We start from the raw sequence: 22286 nt of genomic DNA, 5'->3' as shown, positions 1-22286 counted from the left end.
ATTAAAATGTATACCCTTTTATTGTGTTTGCTAGAACAGAATTCTCTTCATGGTCCTTCATCAGAGCTCCTAAAGTTCATATATATAAATATATGTTTAGTTTATTTACTGATGTTATCAATTATATATCTTTATACACTGAACAAAAACTGGGAATTGTTGCTTAGAACATTTCTGTAGTAGCTTGATGTGATCCATATTATTTGCAATGCCATGCTTTTTATTTTGTTTTTTAAATTAAAATAATAAATCAAAATGGAAGAAGAACTTAAGCTCTGTGTGCAAAGAAAGGAAGAGCTAATGTAGAACATGTGGAGGTTTTCTAATGAACCAAGGATTGTTAGTGTGAGATCATTATCCCTGGACCACTTCTAAAACTAAAAGTGGGGGTTGCTGAGATGAGATTTTAGCAACATCCTCTTTAAATTCTTCATGGGGATGGCTCTCCAAGATGAAGGAATTGCCCCAGAGACTGTGCACAAAAAATTATTTTGTGGTTTCTTCTTTCCTCCACCTTGTCCCTCACAACCCTTGCTTGTACTCATTTCCTGCCCTCTCCTCATGTTTCTTTTAATAAGTTGTAAGTTTCTCACCTATCATTCTGAGAGCCCCTTTAGAAATTACTTTTTACAGTTGTGGGAGTCCCTTACACATGCACAGATACAGGGGAAAAAATGAAAATAAATCTTGTGATGTGAAAAGCAGAAACATTGGTGTCATCTCCAAACAGATCAGAACACTCTGGAATTCATGATCAGATTGCACTTCTGTGTTACACCTTGATATTTTTCCTGGTATCTAGCAGTGCCTCAAATTAAACTGCCATTCAAATTCATTCTGAGTAAAATCAAAGAAGAGGATAGCAATCATAACATATAAATGATTACAATTGCTGCTAATGTGATCTGTACCCGCTGTCTTTTCCCCCCCAGTGTACAAAGCCATGCAGTGGAGGAACCAGAACAAGACTGGTTGTGTGCCAGCATCCCAATGGAGAAAGATTTACAGATCTGAGCTGTGAAATTCTTGACAAGCCACCAGACCGTGAGCAGTGCAATATGCAGGACTGCTCTCAAGATGCTGCCTGGAATACAGGTCCTTGGAGCTCGGTACGAACGTAACATGCTTCTTCCTTTTTTGTTTTTTTATAATCATTTGACAAATAATTCATAGGAGTGGAATGAGCTGTCCTTAAAGCCAAGGTGCTAATATTTGGAATGTGTTCCTGCATGCTTTTAAGGTGGTTGGTTCTTTTTCTTTATTATTATTTTTTAAGAAAAAAGGCTGCACTTAAAAAACAACTTTTAAAAAAATGACATATTCCAAATAAAATAGGCATTCAGGAAGGGCTGTAGCTAGGAAATCTGTTTCATTTTAAAAGGCACTTTCTGCTTAATAATGAAATTTGTACATTGTATTAGCCCATTGCAAGTGCTGCACATTACAAATCTCCACTATGAAGGAGTCCTTTTCAAACAAATGTAAGTCATTTTGGTATTTGATTTCCACAATATTCCCCTTATGTCTATGTGGGACTATATGAGCTATTGTTTTACACCTGTTCTTCACTCTCAGCTGAAGTACTATAGTGAATTCCAGTGATAAGCTGTTGTCACCTATGTAGCTGTTTCTGTATAATCTGTTTTGTGTATGTAGTACAAAATGTATTTATCCAGATTACCTAGAAAAACATCGTTAAGCAAAAGATGAAGAAACAGGTGTGATACATAAATACTGCCTTGGGATTACATAGATACTGCCTTTGGACTGCCTCAGGAGACAGGAAATTTGAGGGTGGAACAGACAGGCATGAAAACATGGCTGGAATCTGCATTTTCCGGAAGTGGGTTGAAACTCCGTTGTCCACACTGGTCACTCCCAAGGCAGCCTGACTGTGCATGGCCCAATTGCATGGCATGGTGTCATGCTGCACCACTGGATTTTTTTTTTGTCACCTCCCCACCATGTGTGCACACCGTCACACAAACACTGCCTGCCGCTTTGATACCATCCCATTGGATGGCCACCCTTTTGATTTGGCACACAGTCACACCTGTGATCCTCCAATGGTACAGGGCATTGGAGCATTAGTATGCCCACTAAAACACTGGCAAAGCACAGTCATGCTTCTTCACATGCCCTCTTCTTCCCCCTTCACCCCATGCTCCCTCTTGGACTGTCTGGTTGTGTATTTTGTGCTTAATATCCATTGGAGGGGTCACACTTTCACTTTTTTGCATTGCCGTCCCAACCACTCAGGTACATCAGCTCCGTCCTTTTTAAATGCACACCTGCACCGGTGTGTTTATATGCAGCTTTATGGTTAGAGGCACAGTACAGAGTGCCCAAAAACAGCAGTCTGCACACGCCCATTTTAACTCCGGAGGGATGCTGCAGGTGCCAAACAACACTACGTCCCTACGAAGTAAAAAGAACCCAGTACTTCCGGGTTCTTCTTGCGGCACCCAGGTTATGTTGCAAGTGTGCCACTGACACACTTGTGATGTAATGGACGCACAGCAACATGCAGACGCTGTGCATCCCTTACATAAAGATGGCTGCGCCCGTGTGGCCGGGATGGCAACAGGACGCCGCCATTGCATACTAGGGTTCCAGACCGTGCGGTTGCTGCATGATCCAGAACCCTAGTATTGCCGCCACCATGCCCCTTTTGGCCTGTCTGTCTTGGGCCAGAGTTAGCATTAGGATGGATTGCTGCTTCAGAACCATTCTCATGTCAGAACGTTTATATGCAGGGTTGAAGGTGCACATTTTATGAGCTAAGTCAGAATATCTTGGCTTCTTTTTCCTCTGGTTTTTAGCCCTGGAGCACGGCTTCAATCTGGTTTTCTCCTGCTTTGGAGGGGCTTGTTATCTAAGCACTCCACCTTCAAAACGGGTGGAAATTACTTTATTTGGCCTGTCTGTTTCACCCCTTGGTCTCCTGAAATTTAGGTAGCAACAGCTTGTATATCTGTGTGTCAGCATCTATATGTTGATGGTAAAGACCAAACTGGAGTGCTTTTACAGTTGACATCTTAATATCTGAGTAATACTCACCATTTGAACAGTAAAACCCATAATCAGCTTTGACTGAAAAGTACTGCTATTTGCTCCAAGCCTTGTTTATAACTGGACAGAAAGAAAATCTTTGTAATCTTCCCTTGCAAAGATCCCTAATAATGATTTCCTAGTAATAATGCCATTGGTGAACAGGAGAACAAAGAGATGTGAAGCATATATGTTCATTCATTTTTGTATATGATAATGTTGCCTTGTTGGCATGAGAAGGAGAAAATTCACTTCCACATTTTGCCCAACAAATGCAATTGCTGCACATACATCACAGTCACACACTGCTAACATGTGAAATGTTGACTGCAAGGCTTACAGGATGCCATGAGAGGATCTCTTTTAATAACCCTCTCACACAGAATTCCTCCTTGCTGCTGCTGCTTTGTCTCTGGACTGATCCGCAACACTGGTTAATTTGATATAAAAAATGCAAGCAGAGGCTGCCATCCTTCTTGCTCTAGCTACTTCTCAACCTCTTGAAAAGTGCAAGGGAACAGGCAGCAACAGCAAGGAGGAATGTTAGAAGATGCAGCAGGCTCTTCAAGTCAACCATGGCTCCCATGTTGGAGTGTGATGCTCAGTAGAAGCCATATAATTCAAATTCCTGACACCAGCCCTGGATAACACATGCACATAACTCTTTAAACATCCGTGTATATAGGTCTTTGGTGCATGCCTGCAGATCTAGGGATCCTGGCCTCCTTGACTCTGGCCAGGCAACAGAATAGCTCAGCCTTCCCCCCAGTCACATCAGCTTACCACGATTTCATGGTCATTTGTGGCAGACAGATGAACTAGGTCACATCAGAGTTTGCTTGTTCCCCATTCTATCCTGTTTACATGCTGGTCTACAGGCAATGGAACTTGTAACGGCTTCTCCAAACTAGGAGCACCTCAAATATGCCCCCATAATCCTTTGTTCGTGGCCATGCTGGCTAAGGCTGATGAGAATTGTACATAAAAACATCTGGAGGGCCACCATTGCCTACCACAGCTTTAGAGACACAACTTTAAGCAGAAATAAACTGGGATGAGCATCTGTCAGAGTTTAGGAGGCAATTTTGGACCCTCGGGGGACCTTGGAAAGCCCCATCCACCCCTAAAAGATTCTGATTCTGGGAGGGGCATGACTCTAGAGGGAAATTACCATTTTTTCCAACAAGAAGTGTTGTAGATATCATCATCCAGGTGACTTCCTATTTTGAAAAATTTTTCCTGAGCCTAAGAGGGTAAAAATGTGGCAGAACTGTCCTCTTTACTCCTAAGAGGCATTTGTAGGCATTTGAGGGCCACACATCCACTTATCATTTTAAGATGTTTGGCTTTTCTCTGTTCAGTCATTTAAGTTAAGACTGTGGGACAATATTGGCCAGTGGCCAGACCACTGATCCATCCATTTTTAAAAGTCTCACACAAATTAACTTCCAAATAACTTTATTGTTGCATTATAGTGTAGTTTAAAGATTTATGAAGTCATAATTTGATTCTGAGGCACTTTACAGAGAGCATCAGTTTTAACCAAAATATGAATTTCCTAAACAGATATGGTTTTTGTTCTCATATTGGCATTCCTTCCTTCTGTCTTTCCTCCCTTCATGCACGTTTATTTCTTTGGGCTGTTTTTGTGACAGTTGTGATCCTCATACCTCATAGAATGATGTAATAGCCATACTTTTGCTTAAATCGTATTTTGTATGGTGCTTTATCATTACAAGGGACAGTGCTGTAAAATATTTTCATTCATGGTGCTATATTGAGGGCCAAGGTTGGTGCTGACAGTCAATTCATGAACTTAGTAGAGCTCAGCCTTTGCAGGCACTTGGGTTCCTGACTCCAGACTATATACTGAAAATTGCTGCTAATGTTGGATCACACTTGCTTTGAAGATTTCCCAGAACTGAAAGGGTATGGAATAGAAAAGTCTTTATGGTGATCTTTCCGCAAGTGTCTTCTGTTCATATCCCTTCCCACTGCCATTCTCCAGGAAGAGGCACTGCTATAAACACCTTGACCCATTTGCTTCCCAAAACACAACAAACATTTAAGTTTCAACTGTAGGATTAAACATATTTAACAGGCAACCACTGCCGGAATCATTAGCATCCCAAATACTAAAAAGTATTTGGAAAAGAACTCCTTTAAAAAAAACTAAAAAAAATAATAACATAATCTATCTGTATATTTCTCATAGCAGCACATTTTTTGCACAGTATTGATAATTAGAAATTAATGCCAATTTTTTGTACAGAACATTGCTAAATAGACTGACCCCCCCACCCTAAATTTAGTGCAAATCTTTTCAGAAAAGAACAAAACCAAATACCTGTTATCATGCCATTAATCAAATTACTTCATTAGTTGAGAAACCGCAATGAACAATGTGCAAGATTGACCTTCACGTGTTTAAACTGAAGTTTAACAGATTCTGAAACAGTGAAGAATATGTAGAAGTGTGTATGCCCGATATTTGATAGTAGGGCCCTCCTTTTCTTCCTGCCAGTGCAATTGCAGTCTGCCTACATACCGCTCTCTTGTTGCCTGGTCAGTATTCACGGATTGACAGTGGAAGGGCAAATGGTTGCAAAACTGAAGAAACCTCTGGCTGTGCTGTTTTCCTGAAAGAAGTCCTCTCATTAGTATTCCCCGCCCTGTCAACACATATGTAGTCAAACCCCTTCAGATTAAGATTTTTTATCACTCTTTAGGTGGCTGCATGGAACAGTAAGCTGTGTTCCTCTTCCTTTTGACTGGTCTTTGGCACTTCAGTCAAAAGTCTTGTGACCAAAATATTGACAGTTCTTCACTAAATTCCTGCAGTCCTTCCATGTGAAAAATCCCCTCCCCACCTGCCCTAGAGAAAAGCCTGCAGGGACAAGCCACATATTTACATATCATGATCAAAATGTATCATCTTACCTAAATGTCACACCAATTTAGCTGAAGCAGCACACAGTTTCAAAAAGATGGCAATGCAATCAAATAGTACAGTACTGAGTAAAACACAAAACAAAAATCCCCACAAAGAAAGAATTTTAAACCAAGATTTTTTTGCATCACCTGAAAAGTGCAACCAATAATGTTTGTCTACCTCGTTTTTGATACCATGCACTACTACAATATGTAGTAGAGGACAGTCATCTTTTAGTCTGATGTTGCCACACTTCCATATAGCTCTGACATTTATCACCACCTTTTTGATGTAGATGTTTATACTTCATCTGTACCAGATGGAGTGTTACTTCCATGTTTTTGGACACTTTTGAAACAAGAGTATAGTATTGGCTGAAGCTTTTTGTTCAGCAGATTGGATTTCTTTATGTATTTATGTTAATTATGTGTATTTATTTTTCAACTAATTGTTATTTAATTTTATATAAATGTTGCATTACCTTTATGATGTTTGAATGCTGGTCTGAAGAGAAAAAAAAATTAAAGTAGAACATAATCATCAGTATGTTTTGTAGAATGATTTCTTGGCTTTGGGATCATACAGTCATGATATATATTTATTTCACACTGAAAGAACAAGCTTTTTCAATAAAAAAGCTGTGGACTGTGCTTCTGGTCTGCTATAGCAGAACAGGTTACTTGCACAGTGCAAGAATATCTTGACAAAATGTGATCTCATTGGTGCAAGTAGACCCTCCACCAGATCACAGTGATTCCACACCACTGTTGGGCACATAGTTGCTGTACTCAGATTGTTACCTGATGGCCATCTTCTAGTGGTATGCCTCCCTGCACTTAGTTCAGTTGGTCCTCAGCTAGTCTACCTTCAGAGCCATACTTGAAACCTTACCAGCTTGGTGGAACCTGTAAGAGCTTGTTTTCCTTTGGCACAACCATCAAGAGCTCAGGGTCACCTATACGTTATGATCAGGTTACTGAATAAGACTTTATGGAAGAATACCATAAAACATGCAAAAATAAATCTGGAAAGATAGATTCATATTAATTTATTGCTGCTGGTGCAAAAGACAAATATATACCACAGAATCTCATGACAATTAAGTCATGACAGTTAAGTTGTAGGAACATTCCAGAAGAACAACAAGCTAGAATTCTTTCTGGAAATGAAACAGGATGTTCTTCCATGCTGCTCAATCACTCCTGCTGAAGGTTGGAACAATTCAAGAAACCATCCTTATAGTAAAATTCTCTGTCTGGGCATAGTTCTGCATACCCAATACTACATTCTCCCCCACCAAGCACCTGTCAAGTCTGAGAATGGGACTCTGCTGCTCTCACTTACAGTTGGGGAGGGAAGCAAGTCAGACCATGGAGAAGCAGCTGATCTCAGCTCATGTGGGAGTCAGGTGGGGAACATATGAGAGAGACATCAATGTAATCTCAAATTTAGTGTACCTATCTCTTCCCCCAGAAGCCCAGATAAACAACAATGCACTCTCAAATGGAGTGCACCCACCTTTTCTTTGCCCCAAGAGCCCAGAGGAGAGGATCCAGATCTGCATGGTCTGAATCATGCTGGCTTGTTATTGCATTCAAATACTATCACTGTGTCATAGCTAAGAAAGTCCCCATAAGCCTTTCTTTCATATCCTGCCACTTGTGATGCCCTGCCAAGCTTTCAACTGAGTCTTTCAATTTACAGTATATATGTATAATAATGGCGTGTTACAGACCTCCCAAAACGGGTGGTCTTGCGCCGCTGCCGGTTGCTGCATCCGGGAACCGCAGCAGCCAAACCACACGGTTCCCGGGCGCAGCAAGAAAGAAGCGCCAAAATGGCGCTTCTTCCTGCGCCCCGGAAGAGGCGCCGCAAGGCACAAGGCATGCACTCATGGAGCCACTTCTGGCGCGCACGTCCGGACGCTGTGCGTCCACGACGTCAAAATGGCGACGCCCATCTGTATGCGTCAGGAAGCGCCGCCCCTCATGCGTAACGACGGTGCCCCATAGGGCCTGTCCGGAACGCGCTAATGTTTACTTAACAGGTAGAAATTACATAGAAAGGTATGTTGCTGTTATGTGCCTTCAAGTCGCTTCCGACTTATGGCGACCCCAACACGACATTATCACGAGGTGTTCGGGGTCTGAGAGGGGATGACTTGCCCATGGTCACCCAGTGGGTTTTCATGGCTGAGTGGGGAATCTAACCCTGGTCTCCAGGATTGTAGTCCAATGCTCAAACCATGACATACACTGGCTCTCTTAGCTAAATAGTAGAATAAATTTCCTAGCAGGAAAATGAGTGTGATATTGCAAATATCTGCCTTTGAAGTTAGCATGCTTTCCTTTCCTGGGTATATCAGAGACTAGAGCACCATATATTTGGGCTGCTGTAGTTGCATCTTGCATTGCAGCGTGTATGCTGGGGCCAGAGAGCTAGGTGATTTCTAAGGTCCCTTCTGTAATTTTTGTTCTCTGCTGGGGATGGTTTGGGTCTGTAGTCCCTGGACATTTTCTCTTGTGTACCTTTTGCATATGGTCAAATGCCTTCTTAACGTAAAAGTCCTCATCCTGGGGATGTTTAGCCTGGAAAAAAGAAGGTTAAGAGGTGATATGATAGCCCTGTTTAAATATTTGAAAAGATGTCATATTGAGGAGGGAGCAAGCTTGTTTTCTGCTGCTCCAGAAACTAGGACCCGGAGCAATTGATGCAAGCTACAGGAAAAGAGATTCCACCTCAACATTAAGAAGAGCTTCCTGACAGTAAGGGCTGTTCAATAGTGGAACAAACTCCCTTGGAGTGTAGTGGAGTCTCCTTCTTTGGAGGTCTTTAAGCAGAGGCTGGATGGCCATCTGTCGGGTATGCTTTGATTTGGATTTCCTGCATGGCAGGGGGTTGGACTGGATGGTCCTTGTGGTCTCTTCCAACTCTACGATTCTAGGACTCTATCCTGATATGTGTACATTGTGTGGCATGTATATGCCAGTACATGGGCATATCTCGTGACAAAGACCAATAGACCGATAGATTATGTTTTATTTGTAAACATGATGGACAGTCATTTTCAGCTTCTTCAGCACCTTTCCCATAGGATATAGATGCAAGCACAGAGAGTTCAACTGCAGTGTAGAAATTTGCAATGTTGGAAGCAATCCATGGATACAGTGATAGTGTAGGGCCTTTCTATCATTTGCTGAATGTTGCATTTTTGGTGGCTTAAACTGGTCTATCGCTAGTATAGTATAGTATAGTATAGTATAGTAGCAACAGTATAAGAGATATATTTTAATTCAAGAAATATTATTTACTTTTGACATTACACTTACAGTGCTTATTTTGTACATTTGGGTTATATATGTTTGGTTTATTAATATAGGATTTATGATTGAGAACTGGACATGTGATATTAATGCAATAAGTGTTCAGTGGAGCTGATACTTTGTAACTTAGTAATGTTAATTAAAAAATTAAAAAATAGTCTATTGCTAGAATAGAGCTTCATTTGTACATGGATAGGGTTTTTTTTTCCAGTTGAGTGTCACTTCAGAAACTTGAGACATACATTGCATACATTGCAAATGATTCACAAGGGTCTGGGACACTTTCAGATACATAATCATTGCACTGTGATTCCATTTTAAGTGCCGTGGTGACATCCTGTGGCATTATGAGATTTGCAGTTTAGGGAAAGACATTTAGAATTCTCAGTCAGAGAGTTCTACTGCCACACCAAACTTCTTGTTAACTGTCCTCGAATCGACCCCAACTTATGGCAGCCCTGTGAATGAGACATCTTCAAGACCCCCTGTCCTCCACTACTTTGTTTAGGTCTTGCAAATTCATGCCCATGCCTTCCCTGATTTAGTCTAGCTATCTGGCAAGAGGTCTTTCTCTCTTTCTGCTATTTTTTACCTTTCCTAGCATTATTGTCTTAATGCCTTCTCGTGATGTGACCAATGTACAGCCTCCGTTTTGTCATTTTGGCTTCCAGGGAGAGTTCAGGGTTGATCTGTTCTAGGACCCATTTATTTTGGCTGTCCGCGGTATCCTCAGCACTCTTTTCCAGCACCACGTCTCAGATGAGTTGATTTTCTTCCTATCCACTTTCTTCCCTTGTCTGGCTCTCACATCCATACATAATGATGACAAATACAATGGCCCCTTCTTCAGCTGGATCGGGGCCTTGACAACCTCACACTGTGGCCCCAGTCTGGCCTTCCGAGGCTGAAAAAAGGAGCTGCAGAAAGCAGCTTCTTTTTTCACCCTCTAAGGGGTGCCATAGCCACGGCGGCATGGCTATATGACACCCCTTCTGCACTGTGTTATATGGACACAGTGCCGGAGGCGTGTCATGGAGCAGTGCACGGCATCAGGGTGCCCTAAGGGGGGTGGAGTCAGGTGTGCATCATCAGACAATAGCGCTATTGCCCCTTTCAGGTCGGTCTGGACAGGGCCTTATTCACTTTTAAAAGATTTTTCAATATTTTGTTTGCTATGGGCATGTGAAAAGAGGTAAAATTAGCAAACGAACCAGATGAATAAAAAAAGGACTGTTGGGGTGGAAAGAAAATGAGATCTATCCTAGCTCAAATAGCTTTAAGTGAATATGTGAACAAGCTCTGATTAATTTATGTTACAATTTTTTATAATTTATAAGGTGTTACATCCTAGAGTATAATGGAAGCTAGTTTACATTTGAAGAGTGTCTTGATAAACCATCTGTATAAATTAGGACTGGGCATTTGTATAAATCAGGGGTGGCCCTTAGACCCCACTTTTGTGGTCCAACACCCCATTTAAAAAAAAATACATGATTTTTAGGCAACTTAGCAAAAACTGCCCAGAAAACTTTCAAAATGTGTAAGAACATCCAAAAACATTCCCCCTACAACCTCCATTTTCATCTGTAGCCCCTCTCAAAATGGTGACAGGAAATGAGACAACTTCTTGCTTTCATTTTTTGAGGAGAATAGAGATAGCTGATCTTGATGGGAAGTGTGGCCCATGGGGATTGGGGCTGGAGCAGAACTTGCCTCTTGCCCCCTATCCAGTTGCCAATCTCTGGTATAACAGTGGCCGCCGCCTGATCTGCCCCCCAAGATGTAATATGTAGCAAAAGGCTGTGTAGTTAAGATATGGAAGTGAATCATGAATGTTGAAGGCTTTCATGGCCGGCATCCATAGTTTTTGTGGGTTTTTTGGGCTATGTGGCCATGTTCTAGAAGAGTTTCTTTCTGACACAAGATGTCAGCCACAGATGCTGGTGAAACGTCAGGAAGAAACTCTTCTAGAACATGGCTGCATAGCCCGAAAAACCCACAAAAAACTATGAATTGTCTTCTGAATTTAGTCTCAATTATAGGTGAGATGTCGTATAGTTAAGTAGCTGGAGGGGAAATGGATTTTCAGTAGTTGTGAGCTGTCTTTACTGAAATCCAAAGTAATTGAAGAGTGTCTTGGGCTTGAGTGGGCAAGAGCCATTAGCTTTACGCAAGACCTGCTCCCGGTGGAGATGAAAAACGGCTACAAATGTTTTAGATACAGACACAGATATAACAACAGTGTAGTCTGCAGTTTTGTTCTTTCCTTAGAATACTGGAAAAGTACTGTCATGAAATGTGCACATCCAAATTTTCCACAACATTGACTACACCACTAGTTAGAATGAAGCAGAAATGGAGCAAAGGTTCAACCAGCAAGTCTGGAAAGGGACAGTTTGGTCCCTACCCCATTCCCAAATCACCAAGCAAAGGGGGCTAAGAACAGAATTATATTCTAATCTATCAACTGAAACATTACTCCTTTACTCCTCAGTAAATTATTTTTGCTGTTACACAATAGCACTATTGTCTGGAAGCACTGGCTATGCATTCTTCCTTCATTGCTTTTGGCCTCTTCTTTATTTTCATTCCTCTACAGGTTTCCTGCAGAAAAATACCCATGGGAACTGGGCAATTTTCTTTCCTCCTTTCCAAGAACTCCAAGGCCTGCAATCTAACCCTTTTTTTCCTTGTGTAATTTGCTGTATAACCATTCAGTTCTTTCTCTCATCCTTTGAAAAACATTAGGGAATAAGTCTCAAGCAAGCCATAATTGCTGAGTGCATTTAACTTTGGTTAAGTTGAAATTTATACAGTGAGTGTTTTATTCTTTCCTTTTAAAACTCTTGATAGTCATTTTTCTTAGCAAGATGGACATTATGCATAGTTCCAAAGCACAGGTGGAAATCATGCAGCCTTCCAGATGATGTTGAACTCTAATTCCCAGCAGTAATGTACAGCATAGCTAGAGGTGAGGAATATGCAGTGGGCCGCTCAGTTCATATCTCTGTTCTAGAATAAGTACTATGTTGATTCTTCATGCATCTCTTCCCATAGATCTCCAGCACACAGTGCTAGTTCACACAACACTGAACAATATATATAGCACATTTACACGCTGTGTTACACTCTGCCTCTTTGGTGTAGGAACTCAACCATTGGCCTGTTACAGACTGCCAAAATAAAGCTGCTTCGAGTCTCTTTGGAGGTATGCTATTTAAATGATGCATGCATCCTAAGAATCCAGAAGCTTCACCAAAGCTGCACTCCAGTGCTTAGGAATGGAGTGTGGCTTTGGCGCAACCTCCGGACTCTTAGGACCCATGCATCATTTAAACAGCATACCTCCAAAGAGACCCGAAGCAGCTTTATTTTGGCAGTCTGTAACAGGCCATTGTCTCCAGATAACATTACCAGTGGTTGTGCTGATGGCTGGTGGGAGTTGTAGTTCAACACCATAAGAGGCTCTGAATTGGGTAAACAGCCTGTCCTGGATGAGTTTGCATTCCTTCTGAAGTAGCAGAAGTGTAGTTTGGGTACTCTGGGATCTATCCCTGCCAGTGGAGACTCAAATAGACTCTGTGGCTCCAACTGCTTGGAAACATCTTTGGCTGCCATGCCAGCTATGGCCTTTCCTGGACAGGGATTACCTAACCACAGAAGTTCATCCACCTGGTAACCTCCCAGTTAGACTACTGTAATGCATAGTATGTGGGGCTGCCCCTAAAAAAGATTGGAAGTTGCAGCTACTGCAAAATGCAGTAACTTGACTACCAAAGGGAATATCATATAGATAGCATATAATGCCAATCTTAAAAGAATTGCCTTCTCACCTGTGGCACTCCAACTGTGGAAAGCCCTCCCTTTGGATGCCTGATTAGCATCAACACTGATATCATTTAGGAACCAAGTAAAAGCTGTTCATCAATGCCTTTGAGCTTCATTGATTCATTTCAAATATTGATGCACATGTGTTTTTTTAATCTTTTAAATCTGTTTTAACTTATTATGTTTAATATGTTTTTAGTATTCTTAAATATTGTTTTAATCTGTCTAACTGGTTTGTTTTACTTTTACTTGTAAGATATCCTGAGATATAGAGTAGAGTAGAAATATTTTAATTAAGAAATGCACATCTGGATGGTACCAGGCTGGAGAAGACTGACTCAGATTGCATCCATTGATTTAGTGGCATAGGTTAGATCAAGAATTGCCCCTGCAGAAATAGAGAAACCCTTTATGCTGGTGGAGGAAACCTGTATTCAGTGGACACTGTCTTTGGGAGTAGAGGACAGGATGGAAATTTTCACCAGTACCTGTTGCCCTTAAAACACACTCTGACATTGTGCTAGAGGGTCATGCTCCCTTCATTGCCAATTGTCAAGGTATATGGACTGGAATATGGAAAAACTGTAAAAATGGCAGTCCCACCCCAAGCATTCAGCAGGATCATTTTGTTATGGAAATTTCTATTCCATACACTTGTTGATCCAATCTAATTTGTTGTTAGTGGTGGTGGTGGTTTTGTTTTGGGGTTTTTGTTTGTTTTCTTTTCTTTTGTTTTTTTACCATATCCTGACTCTGTAATGGTCCAGTCACCAAAAGCTCCTGCAAGAGAAAGAAAAAGCAAAGGAATGACAGGCCAGTTATTCTGTGGCAATTTGTTTACATTTAACAGTTTTAAAAATGTAATAAGCTTGCCATGTTGATTCTTTAGAACAAATCCAAAAGTCATCAGATGATATTAATGAAAGCATGTTGCCTTTAACTGTAGGTATTCTATTCAAGAAAGACTTTGATTGTCCCCCAAAAGCAGGCATTAAGCGTGCATTATCCTTGTTATCTTTGAGATGAATGACTATTGCAGTCTAAAACCTACCCATATAGTTGCCCTCATTAAGTATTGAAAGTGTGTACATAATGTTCTACATTGTACAGGGTTGTGTGATCTAAAGACAAATCTGCCCAAGGTTTGTGGTTCAAAATTCTTTCTTTCTTTCTTTCTTTCTTTCTTTCTTTCTTTCATTGATGCCCTCAAAATAGAGATTCCTTCCTTTGCAAACTCTTTTGATCTGGTATATATGGAGCTGTAGGGAAGCTACAACTATATCATCATCTGGCCCATGTTGTCCATTCTCTGCAGCTTACTTACTTTCTACATATGAGACATTGTGGTCTGGATTATGTAGAGCTGTCTGAAAGGAAAATCTGGCAAGGAAGTCCTAGAATGAATCACATCAGATCTTGACCTAAACCCAGTTGTCATTCCAACTAGAGTAAACCAATTGAATCAGTAGGATTTTCACAAGTGTTATACTACCATTCCACCTTTGGGTCAGTGGGTCTACTTTATTTGGAACTACATTTCGAATTTAGGCCCTTATGGGGTGTTTCTTTTTGGGGGGGGGGGGGGGAATCTAGCTTTACACTCTGTGATTTTGTTCCAGAGCACTGCACGCTTTTTGTGATAATGTAATATGACTAGCTGCATCCTAAATATGCTACTTTCATATCTGTGAACATGAACTGAATTTAGTCCATTATCTGATTTGCAATATTTGATTTATTGGACTAAATAAATGTTTGTGTGGTTAACATGGCTCTTAATGTAATTTGGTTTACTCCTTCAGGGAAAACTGGTTGGATTTCTGCCTCCCCTTCTTCCTGAACTGATGAAATTGTTCTGTAAAAGTGAAGGGACTGCTAAACTAGTTGATTTTTGTAGCCTAATCCATTTGATTTACTCCCCCACAAAAATGATTTTCCCCTCACTGTCTTTATGAGATACTTTCATGTATCCTAGCCTTGTATGTGGTTCCATTTGCATTTCATATTCAGGCCAAACCTGGTTCAGATACCTTCAAGATCAAAATGCAGGGTTTCTTTCAAATGTAAATACTTGATAAATTATTTCTAAGGCTGCCCTGGCTGCAGACACCTTCCATAATGCTGGGGAGGGGGGGAAATGCACAAGGTTCATGTAAACAGATACTGTAAAAGCAATAATTAAAATCTGATGTTTGCTTAGTGGCTCTTGCCTATCAATATATAATTAATGTACTGCTGAAACTGTGGATTGTCTTTATAAAATACTAAATGAAAGTTAAGATTATCAAGGTGGTCACACAGGCTTCATGCTGGGAGCTGAGATGTCTTATTATCTTGGCCAAACTAGTCCTTAATAAAAGGAACTCCCTCTCTGTACTATGTATAGAATTCTTCATTCTGGACGTTTCTAAAACATTGCCATCATTGAAATAAGTGGAAGAAGCAGCACTTATGCCAGTTAAAGTGCAAATGGAAAGGGTACTTTTTTAAGCACCAAAACTGGCCCTTCATATTTCCAAAGAGACTATTTTGGAATTTGGCCTTAAAAATCAAACACACACACAATTATTTCTCTTTAATGGAACCATAATAGTAGAAGATCATGAGTTTAGTAATGCCATTTATGCCCATGAAATCCAGGATGAATCACTATTAGCTGTTTAAGCTAAGTAGCTGGGGTGGAGGAAGGCTGTTATATGCTCATGGGAGCAAATTCTAAGCCATTTCTATCACACCATTCATTTTAGGGCCCAGCAAATCATTTCAGACATACAGTAATCATTTTAGCATAGGAGAAATTAGTGAGAAGAACTGCAGTAATAGGAAATAAATGAAGCTTTCAGAAATGTATATGAAAAAGTCAATATTATTATTCCAATCATTATTATTGTTGTCGTCATCATCATCATCATCATCATCATCATCATCATCATCAGGTTATTTTAAAAATAGGTGGCTGTTAAGAGCTGGGGGAAATAGCAGGTCTGAAAAATATTGTGCATTCTAAATTTGCAAGTCAGATACATGGGCATGCTTCCCAAATCAGAGCATCTGTGATAGAAAGATTTAAATGAGCACTAGTATGATTATTTCCTTGTTTTCATGGGCCATATGAGATCTTCTAAATGAGACTCATGGGAATGTTGAATGAATAAGGTTTAATGCAGTGCAAATATCAATTGTGTGAAGAGCAGGCAAAATCTAAATCTATCAAAACAGGATGGTAGATCTAAATGAAACATTTTTTTAAAAAATCTAACTATGCAAGCCGTTCCCTAGTAAACCAGGCTGTCTAAGGAAATTGTAGAACAATCTCTTTTGGATATATTTAAGGACGGTTTTAATGATGGTACTGGTCCTCATGATTTAAAGGGATGCTTTGGACACTCAACAGGCTAACAGTATTGACTTATCCCTGTCTAGGTCTGAGTGCATTCATTTTATTACCTCTGAAAAGATGATTAAACCTTACTGAGGCCCAACTGCTAGAAGATGTCTTGATCACCACATTAGCTGACTGCTGTAAAATAATTAATAATAATGATTACAAATTGACTACTATACCTCCTGTGTAGATGTATAGTTGGAAGAATGCCACAGTAATGCTCCAGCATTATACACTTCACTTATAATTCTTAGTCCTATTTTAATGATTACACATCTTACACATATTATGTGTATATCTAAGATAATACTTTCTGCTCTGTTCCATGGTTCATTTTAGACTGCTGTCCTGTACATGCATACCTGGAAGTAAATGCCATTGATTTGAATGGAATTAATTTCTGAATAGATAGACACTGAATCTGTGGGTATTAATAAGTAAAGGGTTTTAATTATTTTTGTAATTTGATAGCTATAAACTGTATTTGGCTGTCATGAATAAACTGCTGCTCATTTAATAAGTAAAATAACATGTGGTTAGGCTTTTTTTTTTAAAAAAAAAATTATTAAAACAAATCAGTAATTTTGCATTTAAATGTAGAGGTACTGCCAGTGTTATTAATTAGCAGTTTCACTGTATTTACAATGTGAAAATGTTTTGCAATTCTTAACTGTTTATCTGCATAGGAACTTTGTAATGCAATAACTGAGTAATGATAATACCTGATAATGAAGGGGATGAAGGAATTAATACATTATTACGAGTTGAGACCTGAGGATTATACTTGCCCACGGCTATAAATGGGTAGAGATTAAAGCAAGCATTTGTTAGGTCCAGATATAAAATTCATCATTCCGTAGAGGCTTTTTCAGGTATAGCAAGATTGCCTTAATTAACACAAATGAGAAGAATATGACCTTGTATGAATATTAGTAAATTTAGCCCCTTTTTATACATAAGCCTGGAACCTAGAAATACAGTAGAATGGTGACAGAATAGCAAGATCTCATATACTCCTCAGCTTGAACCATGAATCTAGTCTGATTAGAATGTTGGACTGGGATTTAGGAGATCCAAGCTCATGGACCCACAGAGCTCACTGGATTACTTTGGAGCAGTCACTCTTTCTGAACCTGCTCTGTCTTATGTTGTGAGTATAAGGTGGGGAAGAAAGTCTGTGGTGCCTTGAACTGAGCTGGAGGAAAGACAAGATATACATTTTAAATAATAATGAGCTTGCCCAATGGCACAGATCATTTTTTGACCCCACCTTACCCCCAGGAGGAGGACATCAAGTGAACCAGACCTCTCTCATCCACAGCAGTACTATTTAAATTGGTGGCCCATGGACTGGTGCCAGTCCATGAGCCATCTGCTGCCAAACTGCTGAGGAGCTTCCCAGATAGAAAGAAAGAATTGCAGCCAATGGGCACAGATATGGTACTGGTCCATGGCACATGGACTGGAGGTGGAGGTTGCCAGTCCTTTATATCAGATACCTTAAGAAGCACTGATTTAGAAGACTTGTTTGCCATATTGTTATCTATACTGTAATTCAGTTAGCAGTGGCATGTGGGGATCTGTCTGATAAGAGCACTACATAGACCAGTCCTAATAGAAATGCTTACCTTCCAGTATGGTCAAAACTGTTGTTGTTGTTGTTGTTGTCATTGTCATGTGCCTTCTGACTTACGGCAACCCTAAGATGAGCCTATCATGGGGTTTTCTTGGCAAGATTTGTTCAGGGGAGATTTGAGAGCATGTGAGTTGCCCAAGGTCACCCAGTGGGTTTCATGGCCAAAGTTGGAATTGAACCCTGGAAGTAGGGTCAAAGCTATAAACGGTAGTTTATCCTACATATCTAATTGATTGTTTTGAGGTTTAGTTTCAGTCCAAAGAAATTCACTTACTTAGGGTGCTTGTGGTGCTGCTTCATGGATGCCACATTGTAATTACAATTCATTAATCTTAATAGGGAGGGGGTTAAAATATGCATGATGTGGTTGTATGGTGGCTTGCAGCCCCTGGCAGGTAGTTGTGTTGGTCCTGTGAAGTGCAGTAGCCCTCGTGACTGCAGAAAAGTATGCCAGTTTATTCTAATGTTGGAGGGGAAATGGAGGTGGTCTAGGTCAGCTGTCCCAAAATTCTTCCTTCTGTGAACTTCATTCTGGGTCAATCTGCCTTTCTATCTCTATTGCCCATCCAATGCCCTTCTTTCCCAACCTGTAAAACAAAAAAAGGAAGACAAATATTACAGCCCCCCACCCCACCCCCATCCCAGATGAATGCAGTTCATTTCAATAGAAAGAAAAGTCTCTGGTCTGGTCTGATAAAGTCATACTGACAAATTGAATTCTTTAATACCTGTTTTCAAAACTTGTGATGACATGAAGGAGAATGAGAGAGAGAGAGAGAGAGAGAGACTTCATATATCTCTTATCTGGAGTTACTGCTTACAGAATAAGGTTACCAAGGAGTAAATACAGTACAACATGCTTTGCATACAGTACAACTATTGCTTTGCATCCAGTGTAATCATGCTATGGGAAAAACATATACATTATTTTAAAAGAAATATGTGGAGAAGTTGTGGTTCTCTGGATCTCATGAGGTATATACAGGGCAAGAAAGAATGTGAAGAAAGTTGCCTGCTCCAATTCAAAATTTATGTTTGAAACTGATAAAATTTGATGACTGGTCCATTCAGATGCGGTTAAAATTTAAATGAGTTAATACTTTGATTCACATTTTTCAGTTTGTATGAATTTTTGTTCAGTCGTTTTATGCTCACAACTATTATTTTTTTTGAGGTTGAGAGGCTGTCTTTTTCCTGCTACTATCTGGCAGCCTTTGGGACTGTACAAGAGATTTGATTCAACAACCTTGTTTCCTAAAACATTTCATTGTGCGGGCAAATACTGAGGGGGTGGTTTTGCCAGTTCCTTCCTTCAGCACTTAGTATTCATTGGCGATTTCCTATCCAAGTTCTAACCAAGACTGATCCTGCTTAGCTTCCAAGATCAGATAGGGCATTGGTTCCCAATCTTTGGTCCTCCAGATATTTTGGACTTCATCTATCATAATTCCTGACTGTTGGTCATATTGGCTGAGGCTTCTGGGATCTGAAGTCGAAAATAAATGGAGAACTAAAGGTTGAGAACCACTGAGATAAGTTACAGGTTAATTCCCTTCCTTAGATGGGAAAATATTGGTCTTTTTTTTAATACAATAACTTGCCAGGGGTATACTTGTAAGAAGAAGATATGATATGATAAGATATTAGGTTCTTTACTCGTTGATACCCTTATTCTGGAAGCAGTGGGTCCACAGAAGAGATATATGAAGATAGTCTCTATCTCTCTCTCTCTCTCTCTCTCTCTCTCTCTCTCTCTCTCTGACATCACAAGTTAAATGTCATTCTTTGTCAAAGTAAACAGACTGCAGTCATAAAAATGTGGCTGTGGGGTTAATTAACTGAAATCTGTGGGTTTTTTAAATCTGTATTTTTCTGTTCTGCATCTCTTTAAAAAGTAATCTCAAAGTTAGTAGGTTAGTATCACCTAACTGGCACAGGGAAGACGTCAACAAAGTATTTCTACAACACTTTAAGAAACACTACAAGAGGACTATAAATGTTTCTGTTCAAAAGTGTTTCATAGTGGCATACTATTCTATACATGATATACAGGTTGGCTGTTCTGTACTTTTTCTGTGTCTTCAAGAATCCTAAGGTCAAAGCTTTCCTCACTGTTACAGAAAGAAATTGCAAACAGGATACAGTACTTAAGTTTGCAGCTGCAAAAACAGTTCTTGGAATCAGCCAGTGACATGAGAAATTCATGAAAGAAGAAGGGCCACAGGAAGATTTCATCCTCTCAATGTATGAAGCATGTAAACAGTCTTATACAAATCTGAGATGTAAACTGGCTGCTATGTTTGCATGCAGCTCATACGTTTATTTCACAACTTAATTTAGTTTCCATTTGAGAAGTGCATTTGAATGAAATATGGGGAGAACAGTTTGCTCTGAGCTTTGTTGGAAAGACAACAAGCAGAGCACATAAATAAAAATAATGGTGTGATAGTAGATTGCTTTCTAGCAAGATGGAGGTAGACATGAATGAACTCAGGATTGTACTAAAGGTTTCCCTTTGAAATTTATTTTCTAATCAAACATGGGTTCTTTTTTAATGAGTGCCTTTTTATGTAGTTTATTTTGAAAAATAATGGATATCATTATGCTAGAAATTGGAATAAATGATTTTAAAATTAAAAACACGCAGTATGATTAAACAATATGGATATGAAGGCCTTGCTTCAACTTGTTAGGTTGATCTTTTAGATGGATGGATATCCCTACAACCTTACTCATTCTATCAACATTAGAAACTGTTTTTATAGAGTCATATATACATACATAGATTACTCAAAGGAGGCAGACTTGTTTTGGAGAAAAAATGTCTATTTGAGAAATCACATTTGTGATTGAATAAACTATAAATTATTGGACTACGACCAACCCATTGGTTTTCTTTTTGCATTTCAGTGCTCTCTCTTCTTGTCCCATTTCTGTGCATACCCAGCTTCAGAGAGTTTCCCTTTCCTTACTTAAATAAGTTTCCAGTGATGTCTGAAAAGAAACTCAGGCCCGTTATAAATGGGCACCCTAGGCCGGACTCAGTCCGTGCTAGGGTTAGAAAGGGACGTCTCTTCCAGACACTCCTAACCCTAGCATGGACTGAGTCCGTAACAAATGGCGGCGGCCATTCCACACGGCCACCACCATCTTGACGCACAGCGGAAGTGACGCCACGAGTGCGCAACTAGCGCCTCACGGCGTCTCTTCCAGGGCCCAGAAAGGAGCGCGGTTTTCACGCTCCTTCTGTGCAGCGTCCGGGAACCGCGCAGTTTGGCTGCTGCGGTTCCTGGATGCTGCCACCGGCGGTGGCAGCAGACCGCCGCTTCTTGGCGGTCTGTAATGCACCCTAGTCTACAGAATCCTTCCTGGATTTGAAACCAAGAAGTTCTAAAAACTGGTTCAAGAGACTAGGATATCTTTACTGAAGCTGGGTTCATGTGTGGAAGGCAGAGGAGGGGAGAGGAGAGGAATGGGGTCATAGCTCATTTCTGGTTCAATGAATCATGATTTATCAAATGAATACTGAGAAATGTGAACCAAACCAATAGTATAATTCAGTTTTGAAAAGTTGCCCATACCTGGAATAGGTATGGGCAACTTACCTCGGAACCCAGCCCCTTGGGGCTTAAAACAGGTTGGGAGAATAACATTTAAATGCCAAATTCACCTCCAGACTTGACATTTAGGTGAAAACGTTTGTGCTGGGGCTGAGGGCCCTGGGAGCTGAGACCTGCCAAAGTCTGGAGGAAAACAAAATGATCTCTTTCTTCCTAAGTTGTCCATCTCTATTTAGATCTTGGGGGAAAATGAATTAATTCAGGCACCAAAACTTTCTAAAGGTTTGATGTCTGAATTAATTCATTTGTTTCCAGTCCCTGCATACTAATATGGAAGTGGAAATGAAGCAGATTAGACATCAAACAGGCTGGCAGTATTTGGAAAAAATAATCTATCAGTGTATGTAATCAGTTCTTTATTATTTTGTTTGAAAGTTGTAGATGTTTAAGACACCCGGTAGGCTGTAGAAGGATAATAATTTAAGAACATCTCAATAGTACCCAAAAGAAATTTAGGCCATAAGCAAGGGAAGGAGAAGAGCTCGTCTGCCAGGCTCACAGTACCGACTGT

General features: G+C 40.1%; 1 protein-coding gene and 1 long non-coding RNA gene across 7 annotated transcripts in view; one reads left to right on the top strand and one right to left on the bottom strand.

Annotated features, from left to right (window-relative positions):
• ADAMTS9 (ADAM metallopeptidase with thrombospondin type 1 motif 9) overlaps nucleotides 1-22286 on the top strand; it is a 179550-nt gene that overhangs the window by 102798 nt on the left and 54466 nt on the right. For all 6 annotated transcript variants that reach the window (XR_006101997.1, XM_042449998.1, XM_042449999.1 and 3 more), the window contains one exon: nucleotides 933-1109. Coding sequence is in view for 5 of the 6 variants with exons in the window: in XM_042449998.1 (XP_042305932.1) it covers nucleotides 933-1109 (177 nt within the window). In the remaining variant the exon portion in view is untranslated. The remainder of the gene's footprint in view (nucleotides 1-932; nucleotides 1110-22286) is intronic.
• Nucleotides 12659-19422, bottom strand: LOC121921648. The gene is made up of 3 exons (XR_006101999.1): nucleotides 18430-19422; nucleotides 16582-16654; nucleotides 12659-13914 (listed from the first exon to the last, which is right to left on the bottom strand). It is a non-coding gene; the product is annotated as an uncharacterized LOC121921648 (long non-coding RNA).

This window comes from Sceloporus undulatus, chromosome 2 (genome assembly GCF_019175285.1).
Source record: "Sceloporus undulatus isolate JIND9_A2432 ecotype Alabama chromosome 2, SceUnd_v1.1, whole genome shotgun sequence".
Taxonomy (NCBI): Eukaryota; Metazoa; Chordata; class Lepidosauria; order Squamata; family Phrynosomatidae; genus Sceloporus; species Sceloporus undulatus.
The sequence above is the reverse complement of the archived record's forward strand: the minus strand, read 5'-3'. Positions and strand labels throughout refer to the sequence as shown.